At 39.5% G+C, this 18,852-nt stretch overlaps 1 protein-coding gene across 2 annotated transcripts in view; it reads left to right on the forward strand.

Moving 5' to 3' along the window:
* The window catches only part of ITPR2 (inositol 1,4,5-trisphosphate receptor type 2), a 527,270-nt gene that overhangs the window by 408,488 nt on the left and 99,930 nt on the right, over window positions 1–18,852 (forward strand). For both annotated transcript variants that reach the window (XM_066354092.1, XM_066354101.1), the window contains 2 exons: window positions 12,378–12,485; window positions 18,155–18,347. In XM_066354092.1, the coding sequence (XP_066210189.1) occupies window positions 12,378–12,485; window positions 18,155–18,347 (301 nt within the window). The remainder of the gene's footprint in view (window positions 1–12,377; window positions 12,486–18,154; window positions 18,348–18,852) is intronic.

Below are 18,852 nucleotides of genomic sequence, written 5' to 3' on the forward strand. Positions count from 1 at the left end.
CCATTCATACCGCTATTCTTTCATCCTTCCATTCATACATTCAATAAATATTTATTAAGGAGGTATTCTGTGCTAAACGCTGTTCTAGAAGAATGGGGCACAACAGTGACAAAAGGAAAATCCTGTCTTCCTAGGGTTTACATTCTAGGTAAGGGATATACATTAAAATCAAATACATAATAATTCACATACACATCATAATATTTTAGTTATTATGGAAGATTCTTGTGCTGCTAGTGTTTCCCAAACCACATTTGAAAAATCTCCAGGGAGGGGACATTATGGTAAATACCCAGCAAATTCATTTCTAGATGCTTGAGCAAGCTACTGAAGTGATATTTTCTCATCTCTGGGTCTGAAGAAATATGGTATTTCCTTTATGGGAATAGTGAGACCTAGAAGTTTCAAATACTTCTCTTATTTATACCAGAAATAAATAGGGTCTGAAAAAATGTCTATCTTCCATTAGTTCTACAAAATAAAACCATGCATTCCAAGTATGTGTACCTCATTTTGGGGTTTTCCAGAGATTAGTTGCTACCTTCTTTTTCTTATTAGGGCTACTTGTATTTTGGATAACCCCACTAAACATGTAGAATGTTTCTCTTCTTGCTTCTCATCTTGAAATATTTTATTTGTTTTGAATAGAATACTGCAACAATAATTAATATAGACTATTTTTGTGCAATACTTATTTCAGATAAATCCTACTTACATAAAATACATTTTTACATAGGTTTAGTCACTCAGAAAATATAGATGTATATTCTTACATTGACATCAGAAGCATTTAAGCATCATGTCATTAAATTTTGCATGAAAAAATATAAAATGACAAGTATGTTCCTCTAAAATTATACATTCTTAGTAAAATGCTCATAAATGTAGCTTCTGATGGATTGAAGTAGGTAAAAGTATGACCTGTTTTAGTTAAAAAAAATGGTAGTAACCAATAAATTTGACTTAAATAATTGTAGTGAGTAAGCATGGTTGTGGTTTTTCTGATAGAGAGAGGGACAGACAGACAGACAGGAAGGGAGAGAGATGAGAAACATCAGTTTTTGATTGCAGCTCCTTAGTTGTTCATTGATTGCGTTCTCATATGTGCCTTGACTTGGGGGGTACAGCAGAGCAAGTGACCCCTTGCTCAAGCCAGAGACCTTGGGCTCAAGTCAGAGACTTTTGGGCTCAAACTAGCAACCATGGGATCATATCTATGATCCCATGCTCAAGCCAGTGACCCCGCACTCAAGCTGGTGAGCTTGCACTCAAGCCAGATGAGTCCGTGCTTAAGCCAGCGACCTCAGGGTTTCAAACCAGGGTCCTCCGTGTCCCAGTAAAACGCTCTATCTACTGTGCCACTGCTTGGTCAGGCTGAATAAGCATGTTTTTTTTTAAAGATAATTTTTATTCATCTATTTTTTCATAAAATAAACATAAACTAATATATTCATTATATAATTATGTAAACCTCATTGTAAACTAATATTGTTTTATTGACAGACACGGAGTGAGAGTAAGAGAGAGGGACAAACAGGGACAGACAGTAAAGGAGAGAGATGAGAAGCATCAATTCTTGGTTACGGCTCCTTAGCTGTTCATTGATTGCTTTCTTATATGGGTTTTGATGGGGGGGGGAGGCCCCATCAGCAGAGCGAGTGACCACTTACTCAAGGCAACAACCTTGGGCTCAGGCCAGCAACCTTGGGCTTCCAGCCAGCTACCTTTAGACTCAAGCCAGCGACCATGAGTTCATGTCTATGATCCCACGCTCAAGCCAGTAGCCCCGCGCTTAAGCTAGTGAGCCCTCATTCCAGCCAGCAACCTCGAGATTTTGAACCTGGGTCCTCTGCATCCCAGTCCGAAGCTCTATCCACTGTGCCACTGCCTGGTCAGGCGTAAACTAATTTTATTTACTACTTGAATGGGATTTTAATACAGAAATCTATTTTAAAGAAACAAAAGTAAACTCAAAAATTGAAAGCTATTAGTGACAAATGACCAGTTTTTAAAAAATAAATATTTTTTATTTCTGATTCCAATTTTAATTTCTTTGAAAAATTTAGTGAAGTATTTATTGTTATTAAGAGTGTCTGAATAGGCCCTGGCCGGTTGGCTCAGTGGTGGAGCGTCGGCCTGGCGTGCAGAAGTCCCAGGTTCGATTCCCGGCCAGGGCACACAGGAGAAGCGCCCATCTGCTTCTCCACCCCTCCCCCTCTCCTTCCTCTCTATCTCTCTCTTCCCCTCCTGCAGCGAGGCTCCATTGGAGCCAAGATGGCCCAGGCGCTGGGGATGGCTCCTTGGCCTCTGCCCCAGGCGCTGGAGTGGCTCTGGTCGCGACTTAGACTCCCCGGAGGGGCAGAGCATCGCCCCCTGGTGGGCAGAGCGTCACCCCTGGTGGGCGTGCTGGGTGGATTCCAGTCGGGCGCATGGGGAGTCTGCCTGACTGTCTCTCCCCGTTTCCAGCTTCAGAAAAATACAAAAAAAAAAAAAAAAGTGTCTGAATATATATTTTTGTTAACCAGTGTCACCCCAATTAATTCAACAAAAAGGGGGGAAAAGAGTGTCTTCTGAATGTTTATGTTTTTCCTGTAGGTTGTAAAAGAAAACACTACCTTAAAAGCAATTGCTTCCTTTATGTTTAATTTTAGATAAAAAAAAAATGGATTTCCTGTCAAGAATCTAAATGGGTCCTGCTGATAAAATCTATTAGGACAATGGTTCACAGTGGTAGCAAGCTTGTAATCCCCTGCAGGGCTTATGAAAACAATTCCCACATCCAGAGTTTCTGATTCTGAAGGTCCAAGATGAGCCCAAGAATTTTTATTTGTAACAAACTCCCAGATAATGCTGACACAGCTGGCCCAGGGACCACAGTTTGTGACCTTTCCTATTATGATGAATATGAGAAATCAGTAGAAAAGCTACTATAGATTCTTCATCACGATGCTTTAATGATGCTTTATGTCAAAACTATAGTATAAAGATAACTTAGTACCTTAAATCATTTAAATATAGATTGTTTCTTGCCATTTACTGTGGTTTTTTCTCTACTACTTTGCTCTGCTGCAGGAGTTGAGCTGTAAAACATTTATTATAATCACTAAAGGTCTTTTATTGATTTACCATAATTTCAGATAGACCTTAATGGACAACAGTCTAGATCATCTGAAAATTAGTTGTATTTTAAATTTTGGTGAATTTCTTGTCATTTTGCACATATCTTTGTCTCTTAGTTTAACTACCATTTTAATGGAAACAATAAACTGACCTCTAAGGATTATCGAGAAAAGCTCTCTGAAACTCCTTGAATGAAGAATCTGTAGTGAAGGGCCATGCTGGCATTCTAGGCTCTCTCCTCTGTCCTGTGGAGGCAGGGAAGGGACCAGTTCTTGACTTCCCTCAGGTCCTGCATCTGTGGCTCAGAGGAGAGAAACAGTTTGCGGTCTCATTTTCCTCGGGGGGTCTGTTGTTCTGTAGTCCACTGGCCCACGGATCCTCCATAGTTGCCTCGCAGGGTGCCCAGAAGTTGCCTGTCCTCTTTCCCACGCCTGCCAAGCACTGTTCCTCACAACAATGCCCGCCCGCTCCCCCCTCCGTCCTGCTCATCGCCCCTTTCCTGGCGGCCACCCTTTTTCTCGGGCTTTCCCTTTGGATTCTCAAGAGCCTCTTTGGGAAGTCCAGAAAAATGAACATTGTTTCTTTCTCTTTTCATCCAGTTTCGATCCAAATTCTGCTCAAGACAATATGGGTGAATGTATTTGGCTAGGGAAGTCTGGGAAAGAGAAAAAAAAGAACAAGGATTTACTTTTTGAGAAAGACTGAGAGATTTGTTTTTTTTTTTTTTTCAGCTAATCTAGTCCATTACACTGTCGGGTGCAGAGTCCACAGGGTCCTCTGCTTTCCATAGCCTGTCTGACCTACTTCTTCAGTTTCGCGCTGGCCCCCGTCGCTCTACCCCTCCCCCAGCTCTCTGAGGTCCTCACCCCCTCTGGAAAACACCATCGTCTCCACTTAGAGAAAAGAGCCCTTTAGGATTTAACCTCAGACTTTTAGCAGCCTCTGTCTGCTGACTGAAGTAGCAAGGAAAGGATGTTCACTTCTCTGGTAGGAGCACCCAAAGCTGATTTTCTTCTAAGAGTGTGAGCATCCCTCCCTCACTCCACCCCCACCCCCCACACACGGAGGAATCATCTCTTGCTGAGACCACACAGCCAAAATGTCTCATGTGAAAAAACCTTTTCTTCTTTACATGACTTCACCCTACTCCTAAAAGAATAATAATTCTGGCATCAACATTCTACAGGACTGGTTATTTCTTCTTTGTGCTATTTTCTTTATAAAGGACCTCACAGTACTGAGAGTAGCTCTGGGCACATGGCACCATTCCCATGTGGATTCTCGCAAATCCCCAAATTCCTTTTCTAATAGAAACAAAAAGAATGGGTAAGAAAGTCTTATTTTATCTTGCCAGACTTAAAAGAAAAATTACTTATAGTTTGTATTTGTATTAGCTTCCTCTGTAGATTGAATGTTTGCCCTCTCCTCACCCTCCCGCCCAGATACCTGTGTTGAATCGCAGTGTTCAATGTAATGTACTGGTGTTTGGAGGTGGGGCTTTTGGGAGGTGATTAGGTTGTGATGGTGCAGCCCTCACGAATGAGATTTGTGCCTTTAAGAAACAAACAGCAGAGAGATCCCTTGTCCCTACAGTGAGCTGATATTGATATGACATCTGCTCGTGAGAAAGGAGCCCTCCCCAGACAGTAAATGTCTGGTGCCTTGATCTTGAACTTCCAAACTCCAGAAATGTGAGAAATAAATTTCTGTGATTTATAAGCCTCTCATTCTATGGTATCTTTTCTTACAGTCCCCCAAACAGACCCAAGACAGCTTCCAAGGGCTTCCATAACATAATACCACAAACTTGATATTGGAAAATAGCAGCCATTTACTCTCTCACAGTTTGGGGGCTAGAAGTCCCCAATCTCAGTCTCAGCAGGGCCATGCTCTCTCTAAAGTTTCCAGGGTGGAATCCTTCCCTGCATCTTCTTAGCTTCTGCTGGTTGTCCACAGTCCTTGGTCTTCCTTGGTTTGCATCAGCTCAGTCTCTCCTGTCCTCAGATGTCCTCCCTGTGCGTGTGTCTCTTATCGCCGGGATGCTATTCATTGGATTAGGGCCTGCCTTAATTCAGTATGATTTCATCTTAATCATTACATCTCTAAAGAGCCTATTTCCAAATAAGGTCACATTCATGGGTACTGGGGGTTAGGTCTTAAATGTATCTTTTTTGCTGGAAATAGTTGAACCCATAACAGTCTTCTCTATTCAGACTCCTCACTTGGACATGTAGTATGGCTCCAAATTCTTGTCCTGTCTTCCCCTACCATCCTCCAGACTACTTTCATGCCGATCCCTCTCTATGCAGAATGATTTCTTCATGGCTTCCTCTTTCCCCTTTCTACTTAGGAACCTTTGATCTCTTTCTTAAAACCTTTCTTAGATGCATTTCTTGCATGCTTCTTTTTTAAAAGCCACAGACCAGATGCGAGTTCTTGTATTTCTGCCCTCATTTTACCTCATATTAATTACCTTCCTATAATTGTTTTAATCCCTCCAACTAGAAAGTGGGTTGTTGTAAAGAAGAAAACAAGTCTTACTTATCTCTGTAATACCATAATAGTTTTGTACTTTGCGCATAGGAACCATAGGAACACAAAATTAGAGAAAAATAGATGTTTGGAAAATGCAGGGCTTGTGTCTCTTAAACACATTAGAATAAGTAAAACCTTACACACTCTCCTGCAGATTGCTCTCTGCTTCAAACAGGAAGAGTTTTGGTATGAAAGCATTGTACAGTTATTAACCGAAATATATGAGGCAATCATTCTCGCTTCAGGCGCCAGCTCACTTGGAGATCTTTGTCAGTTTTACCAATTAATAAAAGTAGAACTCACACAAAAAATTTCACAGATGAAAAGTGCCAAAGAATAATTATTGTTGAATATCCTTCAAGTGCAAGTGCTTGATTTTTTTACTCCATCATTGCTTGGCCCAAAATGGAAACGAACATTAAGATCCTAACGATAAGAAGATAAATGTAAAATAGATGTTACTGAAAGTGGAAAGCCGGAATTTGTCATTCGTATTTCCCAATCTTGGTTTTAAAAAACTGTACAGTATTAGTCAAGTACCCGCTGAAGATTAGATGTATACTTACAAGTGTCATTGCCTTCTATGTGTATGAACATATTTTTATTCCTATTTACTGTTGCATATGCATTTAAATTAAAATAGGCCATGATTAATAATGAGGTGCATGATTTTCCTTTTTTCTTTTTAACACACAATGAAAGCATCCTTAGCCTTTATTAGCAGTCTCTCTCTGTGGGTGATATGTCTTTATTTTTTTATAAGTTTATCTACAAATGCTTTTGAACCTTCTTTACTAATAATATATATATACATTTATCTGCTCATGCATTCCATCAGGACTAGTTTTCCTATTTGCATTAATGAGCTAATAAGATTTATTTATTGTTAAAATATTTTGGCACTGTTTATTTGGTAGGTATCCTGTCCACACAAAACATAAAGGAATTACTGCTACTTTGCCTATTAAAGATTGTTGTGCATTACAAATATTTCTAGGACCCAGAGATTTCTCACTTCTGACATTGTTTCCTTTCAGCATTCGGTGCTGCTCTCCATGTTCAGACTGTTATTACCAATATTGATCGTTGGTTGTTTTTCAGGCCATGTTGTATGGTGACACCCACTAATTTCAAGTACTGTTTGAGGGTCTTTGCCAGGTAAAGTGGATAACATAGATGGTTGTCCTTGAATATCATCATTAGCTGACTTTCAGTTTTTAATTAGGATTTAATTAGATTTCTTGCTATGATGGCTCTTCACTGATGTTCTTCTATACTTGTCCAGAAATTGACCAAGTATTTTCCCCATTGGTTTGCAAAGCACTAATAGTAAAAAACGCTATTGCTTCTTTAGATCCTGGGGTTGTTTTCTTTATTCAGTCATATGAAAGGAACATGACAAGGAATAATAAACAAAAATGTGACTGCAGAACCCATCACTAAAAAAACTGATGTTTTTGGTCGTCACTGTGGCCATTCTATACAACATTTTTTAATAGAATTGTGTATACAGGGGACTAAACATTTTTAAAACTGTTTGGCATATGTTTATTGAGCTCTGAGAATTTGTAATATACTTTTAGCAAACCATGAATTTGGACCAAGAGAGCTCTATATTGATACCAGTCATTTGGACACATCTTAGAATCATTGAGATATTCTTCGCTTCTTTTGTACTTGGCCTATATAACAGGAATGCTATCCTTTCTTCATATAGGGTTCAACATTTATTGAGTAATCAGTCACTCCCTTTCCAAATAGCTTACACTCTAGCAGAAGGGATATAAGTATATTAATAACTATGAAACAAGAAAATAATATTGAAACATTTTATTTCTGCAGACACTAGAATTTTACCATTAACTGATGTCTAATTAGATTTCTTTGGCTTTGGGGGAAACAGAGAGATAGCTCGCTGGTATTTAAGAGTCCTTGCCCACTCAAATGCAAAATGAATGTCATGAATGAACCCATTTCTTCATTGATTTAGCAAATATTTATTGAATTTGTGTGATGTACCAAGTTCTATTTTTGTCTCTGAGAATACAGAGGTGAGGAAGACCAGGCCATTTTCCTTGAGGATGTCACAGCCCACTGAACAGAAATAATAGTTATGAAGTTAAATATGAGAAATTTTACTGTCTAGATATACATAGGTACTACTATCTGAACACAGAACAAGGTAAAGAAAGTGAGGCTCTTTAGTCAGGAAGGGCTGTCGGTTTCAAAGGATATAAAAGATAGCCAGGTAGAAAAAGATGATGCAAGTATTTCTATTTTGTTTTATTACTATTTATTTCAAATTTTCTAAGCTATGTATAGATTATGTGTGTAATCATGAAAGAAAGTATCGTTTTAAATGTTTAAACATGTGAAGGAAATCCTAGCCATTTTAAATGCCTTTTAGGGTGCTGCTTATCTACAGTAAGACAAGACGAATGTAGGATCATCTCTCTAAGGCTGCAGTAAAGAGAGAAGACTGATGTGTTTCTGGAAAGCAGAACAATATACTCAATAGAAATTATATGTATAGATTATCACTATTAACTATGTCACATAAAACAGCATTTTGGTTTCTTAAAATAATTATAGTAATTTCTGATACTGTAAAGTGACTATAAAGAAGTAAAATCTTTTAAATAGTCAATATATAAGAAATTACTCAAGTTAATGTCTCACCTTAGATTTAAGAGTTGCAATATTTGCATTCAGTGCATCAAACAAATATATATTGAACTTCTACTCTGTGCCAGAAACTGGTCTAAGTCTTGGAAATATAGCAGTGAACAAAACAGGTGAAAATCTATGTTCTCTTATGAATAAGTTTACTGTTTTATAGAGGGAGATAGTTAATAAAGAGATCAATCATAAAATATGGTATGTCAGATCATAGCATGCTACGGGGAAGAATAAAGCAGGAAATGGTGTTAGCTGCGTTTAGAGGAGATGAGTGAGTGGATCATGTAAAGCACGGTTATTGATTGGACTATTAATATAAGAATGGTGCCCTGAAACAGGTGAAGAAGCAAGCCATGTGGGTATCTAAAGGAAGAGAATCCAGGCAAAGAGAACCACGACCACATTGTTCACGAGATGGAAATATGCTTCTCCGGTTGAAGGAATGGGTAGTCAGGAGCACAGTGTGGCTAGGTCTGTGGGGACGGGTCTAGGAGAAGAGTTGAGGAACATAGCAGGGCCAGATTTCATAGTCCTTACTGGCCCTGGTTAAGAATTGGCTCTACCGCTAAATGAGGTAGCAGCCTTTAGAGGGTTTTGATCAGAAGAGGCATGATCTGATCAAAAGGATAACTCTGGCAGGGGTCGTCAAACTTTTTATAAAAACCGTCCACTTTTGCAGTGCTGGTCAACCTGGTCCCTACCGTGCAACCAAACAGCGCTGCGATTGGCCCATCATGAAAGCTGGAACGCCCACTAGTGGGCGGTAGGGACCAGGTCTGCCAGCACTGCAAAAGTGGGCGGTTTTTATAAAAAGTTTGACGACCCCTGTAAGGTTACTGCAGTACTCCCGGTGGCTCTGACCAGAGCAGTGGTGGAAGTGTGAGGAGCAGTTTGATGATAGACATATGGGTATACATACCTAACTCCCAGTTATTATTGATCAATCAGTGCTCCCTGCATTTTGGCAATAAGCTCCATTTCAGGTATATCAACTCTGACTAACCCTTGCTAAACAGCACTTACTCTGAACTCTTCTAATACCTCAACTCGAACACATTAGAAGCTACAATTCACTGATTGTACCACCTTTTCATTATCCCTCTTGGCTTTATTCCTTTCCTTATTCAGCTTAGATTCCATGGCCCCTTTTAAATTCCTTGCATGGAAGGAACCAGAGAACTGAACCTTTCTGGGGAAAAACACACAGACGTGCTTACTAGCCTCATTCACTGGCCCCACAAACATGTTACTGCCCCTCGTTAGGTGAGTTTGTTTCTCCTAAGGCAAGCCTTTCGTTTCTATATACTAGACCATTCCTTTCTTACCTAGTCAAGATGTTGCTCTAGCAAACATTTCCCTCTCTTAAAAATCAAACAAACCTGATATACCCATCTTAAAAAAAAAACACTCCTTTACACCTTATCCATTTCTCTTTCTTGGCTGCCCAGCAATACTTTTCAAGAGTTGTCTCTGCTCATTTTTTTTTAATTTTTTTCTCTTCTCACTCTTGTTTAAACTTACTGCATAGGCTTTGGTGCCCATCACTCTTTAGAACTTCTACTGTTAAGGTTACCAGTGACCTCCAGGCCGCTAAACCCAATGACCATTTCTCAGTCCTTATTTGATTTGACTGTCAGCAGCATCTGACACAAGGGATTACTACCTCCCTCCTGAAGTTCTTTCTTTATTTAGTTGCCATGGCACCTGATTTCACTGGTTTTGTTTCTACTCACTGGCCCACCTTTCTCAGTCTTCTTTGATGATGCCTCTCATCTTCCTAACCTGTACTGGAGATTGTTGGTTCTCTTTCCTCCGTGTAAGCTCACTTCTAGGTGATCTCATTGAAGCTCATGATTTCGGATTGTAGCCATGTACTGATGACCCAGCTCTGGCCTCTGCACTGAACTCTTGAAAACACACACAGCGGTCTGCTGGCCATCTCCTTCTGGATGGTGTCTATCGCTTCCTGTGTCCAGAACCGAAGTCCTGATTGTCTCCTTGAAAACATGCTCCTCCTGCATTTGCTTGTACATGGCTTTCTAAACTTGAGTTTTTCGGGTTAATAGTTTTGGAGTCATCCCTAACTCCTCTCTTTCTCTCCTGCCCAGATTCAGTCTGTAAACAAATTAGACCGGTTTTACCTTCAAGAACTAGACCTTAAAACATATGCTAATGTTCTTTTTTTTTTTTTTTCTTTCATTTTTCTGAAGCTGGAAACAGGGAAAGACAGACAGACTCCCGCATGCACCTGACCGGGATCCACCCGGCACACCCACCAGGGGCGATGCTCTGCCCACCAGGGGGCGATGCTCTGCCCATCCTGGGTGTCGCCATGTTGCGACCAGAGCCACTCTAGCGCCTGAGGTAGAGGCCACAGAGCCATCCCCAGCGCCCGGGCCATCTTTGCTCCAATGGAGCCTTGGCTGCGGGAGGGGAAGAGAGAGACAGAGAGGAAAGCGCGGCAGAGGGGTGGAGAAGCAAATGGGCGCTTCTCCTGTGTGCCCTGGCCGGGAATCGAACCCGGGTCCTCCGCACGCTAGGCCGACGCTCTACCGCTGAGCCAACCGGCCAGGGCATGCTAATGTTCTTAAATGACTGTAGTCATTTTATTTTGAAATGCAGTTAGAGTTTTGAAAGCACTTACAAGTCACAAGTTAAATGACTACAATTTGTATAATTCACATTTAGTAAAAAACAAAATGTAAATATAAAACAGGAAGTAGTTTTTGAGTGATTTATAAATATTCCTGAAAGTCAATTCTAAAATAATAGTCTCAAAAATGATTCTCTGTAGAGCAGCGTCAATGGAATGAATATTTAATTTACCAAACTATCACTTACAAAGATAATGTTTATTTGGTTATGTAGGTTCTAGATTATTATTTAAAATTTATCTCCATTCTTTATAATGACAACTTGAATCAACATACTAGGAATTATACAAAGACTTATTTATTGCTCTGTAATGTTGATAAAATACTGACTCTGGAACTACACTGTTATCACAGACAAGTCCCTCAGGTGCTCTGTGCATTAGTGTTCCCATCTTTAAGAAGGGAATAATAAGAGTGCCTACCCAGGATTTCTTGGTAGGATCAAATGAGATCATGTACCTACGTGTTTAGGGTAGTTCCTGACACAGAGTGAGAGATAGGAGCTGTGCCACGAGTAAATGAATTGTGTGGAGATTCTTTGTTTCTAGAAGCCCTCAGGGAACTTGAGGCTTTAAGCAGAATATCTAAAAGGTTAAAGGCATTTCAAGGTTTCAGGAATTGTTAAGATAACCGTAAAATTGACAGTGAGGGCAATATGTTTTAGTTATCTATAAAGTGAGAGAATTAGCCAACAAATGCCAGAGACATTCAAATGAGAAAGATTACTTCTACTAATAGTGATTTATAATTTATGGTGATATTTTTGTTTTTTAAATGTGCAGTTTCAATTATAATAAAACTGAGATATGTACCCATAAAGTGTCAATTTTGATGTATGAATATGCAGAAGTATAGTTCAAGTACAAACTGCTAATGTACAACTTTGATTAGATGCCCGAAGAGAAACTTCTGAAATACACATATCTATTTATGTGTCTATAGGAAGCTGCCGTTCATATTGGTACTGCACGCACTGGACTGTAGCACTGTTGAACAAGTGGTTTTACATGTGCATATAGTTTAAATTTATTACAGCGGATGTCAATTATATATCACTGGGATTTCCTTTTTCTTGACACAATTAATTATACATTTCTAGAAGATATAAATTTAATCAATAGATAGTAATTGAGCACCTACTCTGGACAAGACATAATTTTCTCGTGAAACGAATATATTTCCAAATAAAAATATAAAATTGATGTAGTAATAGCTAATCCTTGTGATTTTATTTTTTAGGGCTATCAAATAGATGTGATTTCCTAAAATGTAATCAATTGCCATTAACCAAGAATTGTGCAGCTATGTGTACAAAGGGATAATTTCAAAGTTTGTCTCCAAGAAAGGGAGGAAAAGATCTAAAACATTTTTTTCCTCTTTTCCTTCTAGTTGGCCCGTCACAACAAGTCATTACAGCAGATGCTCAAACCAGGGTCAGACCCAGACGATGGAGATGAAGCCTTAAAGTACTACGCCCACCACACCGCACAGATTGAGGTAACGATCCAGTGTTTCTTGAAAGAAACCCACTGTGAAGATAGATTTACTTTTTATTTCAGACTGTTTTCATAACTGTTTCCTAGAACAACAGAATTGATATAAACTGTAAAATTATGTATGGAAAGATGAAATAGGAGTAGTCTATAAAAATTTGAAGTGCACATTTTTCAAAGTTGTCTTTATTTTTCTGACCAGTACTGTATTTAAGAATTCTTTTGTAAGTAATAAGGTAAGTTTTGTTCTGGGGGTTTTTTTTGGTGTTTTTTTTTTGTTTGTTTTTTGTCATGGAAGCAATCATTGCAGAGCAGTAATATTTTAAGGAAAAGATTATTATAATAGAAGCTATTATTAAAGAAAAGGTTTCTTTTAAAAAACTATAGAAGACTTATTAAAATAGAGATCTCTGGCTGACCAGGTGGTGGTCCAATGGATAGAGCATCAATCTGGGATGCTGAGGACCCAGGTTTGAAACCCCGAGGTTGCTGGCTTGAGCACAGGCTTACCAGCTTGAGCATGGGGTCGATGGAGTCGCTGGCTTGAGTGTGGGATCATAGACATGACCCCATGGTCACTGGCTTGAGCCTAAATGTCTCTGGCTTGAAGCCCAAGCTCACTGGCTTGAGCAAGGGATCACTGGCTCAGCTGGAGCCCCCCGCCCAACCCCATCAAGGCACATCTGAGAAATCAATTAATGAACAACTAAAATGCCACAACAATGAGTTTATGCTTCTCCTCTCTCCCCCTTTCTGTCTGTCCCTGTCTTTCTCTTTTTCTCTTAAAAAAATAAAATAAAATAGAGCTCTTTGTTTTTTAAAAAGTATTCAAAAGTATAAGAAATACAGATGACACTAATATAGTTTTTATATCCATGGCATAAACTTGGAATGGTTTAATAGTTCCCATTTTTATTTTTTTATTTTTTAAAACGGCTTTGTTTTATTATTATTTTTTTATTTATTCATTTTTTTAGAGAGGAGAGAGAGAGAGAGAGGAGAGAGAGAGAGAGAGAGAGAGAGAGAGAGAAGGGGGGCGGAGCTGGAAGCATCAATTCCCATATGTGCCTTGACCAGGCAAGCCCAGGGTTTCGAACCGGCAACCTCAGCATTTCCAGGTCGACACTTTATCCACTGCGCCACCACAGGTCAGGCAATAGTTCCCATTTTTAGTATGCAACAACTAACCCCTCCCACCTCCCAAAAAAAGACATTGTTTAATGGCCGGTGGCGGTTCAGGAGGTGTGGATTAACAAAGACTTTTTATAAGTGTTTATGAGACCCATCTGGCTGTCTTCTCCTAGCTGTGGTATCATTTTGACAGTAGTTAGCAGAACTAATCAGGCAGAAGTGAGTAGAGTAGTTGACGCTTGTCACTCGTAATTTAAATTCATGCATTCATTTACTTAGGCAGATACATTTTAGTTTTCAGCAGAGTGTATTACCTGCATCACTGCTGTTAACTCTCAAGATATATAATCACCTTCCTTATTGTTTACTCTTGCCAAACCTTTGAATAATGAGCATTATTATCTTGTGTCAAAATGGATCTCTTGTTAACATTTTTTTTTCTTTCTTTTTTTTTTCTTTTTTCTGAAGCTGGAAACGGGGAGAGACAGTCAGACAGACTCCCGCATGTGCCCGACCGGGATCCACCCGGCACACCCACCAGGGGCTACGCTCTGCCGCAACCAGAGCCACTCTAGCGCCTGGGGCAGAGGCCAAGGAGCCATCCCCAGCGCCCGGGCCATCTTTGCTCCAATGGAGCCTTGGCTGCGGGAGGGGAAGAGAGAGACAGAGAGGAAGGAGGGGGGGGGTGGAGAAGCAAATGGGTGCTTCTCCTGTGTGCCCTGGCCGGGAATCAAACCCGGGTCCCCTGCACGCCAGGCCGACGCTCTACTGCTGAGCCAACCGGCCAGGACCTTGTTAACATTTTTAAACAATAACAGTATTGTAGTTTTTGTGGGAGACTTGACCTAGTGGAAACCATGAGCTGGAGCAGCAGCAAAACATGTGTACTGCATCAGGTGCTTCGGAACTGGGAGGCTGACAAAGTCAGGCAGCTGGAGAAATTGATACAAAAAGATCATCAAACCACTAAGGTTCTGAAGAAGGTCCCAAGAACCAAAATACAAAGCTAGGTGATTAGAAGAGATCAGGAATATATTGTAGCAGGTGCAGTAGGTAAGCCAGAGGTGGGGATTGGGTTAATTAGTACCTGTGTGTGAAAGATGGAGGCTGCTGTTGAAGTTGGACTTTTATTGGTTTCCCAGTGTTGAGGGAAGATTTAGCTGGAAACTCATAAATTCAGTAAATATCTACTGAGCATTTACTCTCTACAAATTCTCATGCTCAAAGATGACCACATATGACCTGCTCAGAGAGGCCGCCCCTCCTTTCTTTATTAAACTCCTGCAGCAGTTTGATTATACTGTTAGTGTAACATGTAATATTGCTTCTTCTGTGTCACTTGTCCCCTATGTGTTGCAGGGACTGGCCTTGATTATCTTTGTATTTTCAAAACTGAATACTGTGTATGGGATATAACCACAATAATGAATATTGTTGAAAATAATAGTTTGTCTGTAAATTATAGACTCAAAGATCCTGGGAAATAGGAAGGACCCTGTGGATTATTTCAGGAGGGTACTGATCCAATTTGGAAGTCTGATAATTAGGGGAAAAAATATCTTGGATAAAGAGTGCCCACTTTAATGTGTACCCACTGTTCAGAGTATTTGCTCCCCTGTCAACATGATGGCTTGGCTCTAGCATTGGAAGAATCATTATGATTACTAAACTACAAGCTCCTAGGTCAGGGCTTATGTTGGTTTTCACTTGGAGTTTTCCAGAGCTCCCCAACTAAGAACTAAGTAAGCATTTGTTGAATAAATGTACTGGAAAAAAAAAAAGATCTATCTTTGGCTTTTGACAGTTAACACATTTTTCTTTTCTTCAGTAATCCCATCAGTTTCTCCATGCCCTTTGTAGAATGTATCAAGAGCCAGAATCAAACATAACATATCATAAAGGGGCTGAATAGCTGGGTTCAAAATAATCAAGACACTATTTCTTAAATGCACCCTGAGATTTTTTTGTAATCATTTGACATTGTTGGAGCATCTAAACCTTCCTGTCCTCTCCCCACATGGTTGCTTATCATACTAAGTGGGACCAATTCTTCATTTGTGACATCGATTTTTAAAACCTATGTTCAGGAGTTGTTACTTACCACCAGTAAATTTCATCTTGTTTGTTTCATGATAGTATTCTATCTTGAATATAAGTATGTAGTTTGCAGATATATCATTTAGGATAACTTCAGTTACAAAAACAGAATACTAGACTGACTGTTGCTTACGTAAAAATATTTGGTTCTCCCCTAGAATGGGAAGTCTGGAGATACCAGTAGTTCTAGAATTGATTTAGTGATTCAATAATGTCTTCAAACATGCAGGCCTTTCCCATTTTTCTGCTAGGTCTTCTTTATTCCGCTGGTGATATCTCACCTCATAGTTGTAAGATGGCTACCAAAGTTTTAGGCATCATTCCCTTACACTACATTTTGTTCTAAGCAGGAAAAAAGGATACAGGCAAAAAGAAAAAGTACCTTTGTGTTAGGTATTTGGTTTTTTGTTATTATTTTGTTTGCCTCAAAGGCTTTCTCCCTTTTCAGGAAACAAAGTCTTTCCTGGAAGCTACCAACCCCCCTTTCTGACCCCAGGGTATTTCTCCTTATGTCTCATTTTTCAGAGCTAGGTTGCATGCTCACCAACATATCACTCAATGGCAAAAGGAAATAGACTCTTGTGGCTTAGACCAGTCTTGATTCTTGAAGCTTGGGCAGAGTCTATAAATAGGAAACTTGAGATTTGGTCTGCACAGACTCTTGTCATATAGTAAAGGTATATGGAAATATTCAGCCTGTTTTTTCAATCTAACATTAAATTGTCACAAATACCAAATAAGAGAAGATCAATATAATGAATATTTATACGTATATAGGCATATGCTAGAATGGATATTATACCTACAGAATTGGATTTTGCCATGAATAAGAAAACATTTTTTTATTTATTCATTTTAGAGAGGGGGAGAGAGAGTGAGAGAGAGAGAGAAAGAGAGAGAAAGGAGGGAGGAGCAGGAAGTATCAACTCCTATATGTGCCTTGACCAGACAAGTGCAGGGTTTCAAACCAGCGACCTCAGCGTTTCAGGTCAATGCTTTATCCACTGTGCCACCACAGGTCAGGCAAGAAAACATTTTTTATTAATTTATGATTTTAATTTGTGTTTACATAGATTCAAGTGTCCCACAGAATATATCTCCCCCCACCCCCAATGTCTTCCCCCCTTCCCTCCAGGATTTGCTGTCCTGTTCTGTATAATTCTGTGTTATATATATTATATATATATAATTTCATTAACCTCTTTCCTTTCTCTGATCCCATCTTCTCTTCTACTTTCCCTCTGTCCGCTTTCCCTCTGGTTCCTTTGATCCCGCCTCTGCCTCTATTCCGTTGCTCAATTTATATTGTTTATTGGATTCCTCAAATGAGTGTGGTCATATGGTATTTATCTTTCTCTGCCTGGCTTATTTCACTTAGCCTAATAGTTTCCAGGTCTATCCATGGTGTCGCAAAAGGTAAGATTTCCTTCTTTTTCATAGTCCCATAGTATTCCATTGTGTATATGTACCACTGCTTTTTAATCCACTTGTCCACTGACGGGCAATTGGGCTGTTTCCAGATCTTGGCTATTGTGAACAATGCTGCCATAAACATGGGGGTGCATATCTTCTTTTGAATCAGTGTTTTGGTATTCTTAAGATATATTCCTAAACATGGGATAGCTGTATCAAAAGGCAGTTCCATTTTTAATTTTTTGAGGAATCTTCATACTGTTTTCCACAGTGGCTGCACCAGTCTGCATTCCCACCAGCAGTGCAGGAGGGTTCCCTTTTCTCCACACCCTCTCCAGCACTTATTGTGTGTTGTTTTGTTGATGAGTGCCATTTTGACAGGTGTGAGGTGATATCTCATATGGTTTTAATTTGCATTTCACTAATGATTAGTGATGTTGAACATTTTTTCATATGATGATATGATACTGTATATAGAAAACCCTAAAGTCTCAGTCAAAAAAGTACTGGACCTGATAAATGAATTCAGCAAGGTGGCAGGATATAAAATCAATATTAAGAAAACATTTTAATGATATAAAGCACCTTTCTCTGATGTCATGTTGAGTATGTCACTTGTTTTCAAAAAGCCCTTTTTAGGAAGAACAAGCTAAGAACAAGATACAAATATACCAAGTGCTGGGTTTAAGGTGACTAGCCAATCACTTGCTAATTAAAACCTTTTTAATTCTGTCTTATGCTTCATAAAAATAAAAAATGGGTTTAACGTTACTCCAGAACGAATAAAGATTTTGGCTTTTGTTATTTATAATATAGTATAGTATTTATCATACTTTATTCATTAATTTCTCTTAACTTAAAAAGAGAAAATGTGAAGTCGTACAGTAGAGGACTACCTTGGATACTTCAAGCTAACTTTTCTTCATTATCTACCTTCATAAAATATCATTAATAAACTTGTGCCACAAAGCAAAAAATACACTAAGACTGAGGTGGCTAAAGGCTAACACACACGTAAATTCATGTTTTCAGATTGTTCGGCATGACAGAACCATGGAGCAGATAGTTTTCCCTGTCCCCAATATATGTGAATACCTCACCCGCGAGTCCAAGTGCCGTGTGTTCAACACGACCGAGCGGGATGAGCAAGGGAGCAAAGTGAATGACTTTTTCCAGCAAACAGAAGACCTCTACAATGAAATGAAGTGGCAGAAGAAAATCAGGAGTAAGTACAGTCAACTCAGGTGGTGAATTTGGGGGCATAAGGGTAGATAAATGGGCACTTTGGGAGTCATGACTCTGTTCATTTAAATTGGTGTTTAATTTCTTGCCGTCTGATGTTACTGAAATCACTGAGAGACTTAAGTGTAAGCTCAGTCTACCACTGGAGCCAAGACACCTGCAGCTCAATGAAAACAGAAATCTCTGACTAATGAGATTGTCTTTTAGTGCTGATCCTATAGTTTTATAGATATGAAACACACGGTTGCAGCTGTCTGTTTCAACTGTTGACCAGCTGCAGGTTTGAAGTCCCTGAAGAGGCCCTGCCTGGCTCTGACCGTCAGTGACTGGGCTGCAGAGACCGGCACCGGCATGCTCGTCCTCCCTGGTCCTTGATCTTAGGAGGAAGTAGATTGTGAACGTCATTCTTTCTTTCCACATATCTTCACATCACCATATCAAACTAAAATCTCCTGATATGTCTATTCAAACAGAAATGGCGTCATTTT

Source organism: Saccopteryx leptura, chromosome 1, assembly GCF_036850995.1.
Source record: "Saccopteryx leptura isolate mSacLep1 chromosome 1, mSacLep1_pri_phased_curated, whole genome shotgun sequence".
In the NCBI taxonomy this organism is placed as follows: Eukaryota; Metazoa; Chordata; class Mammalia; order Chiroptera; family Emballonuridae; genus Saccopteryx; species Saccopteryx leptura.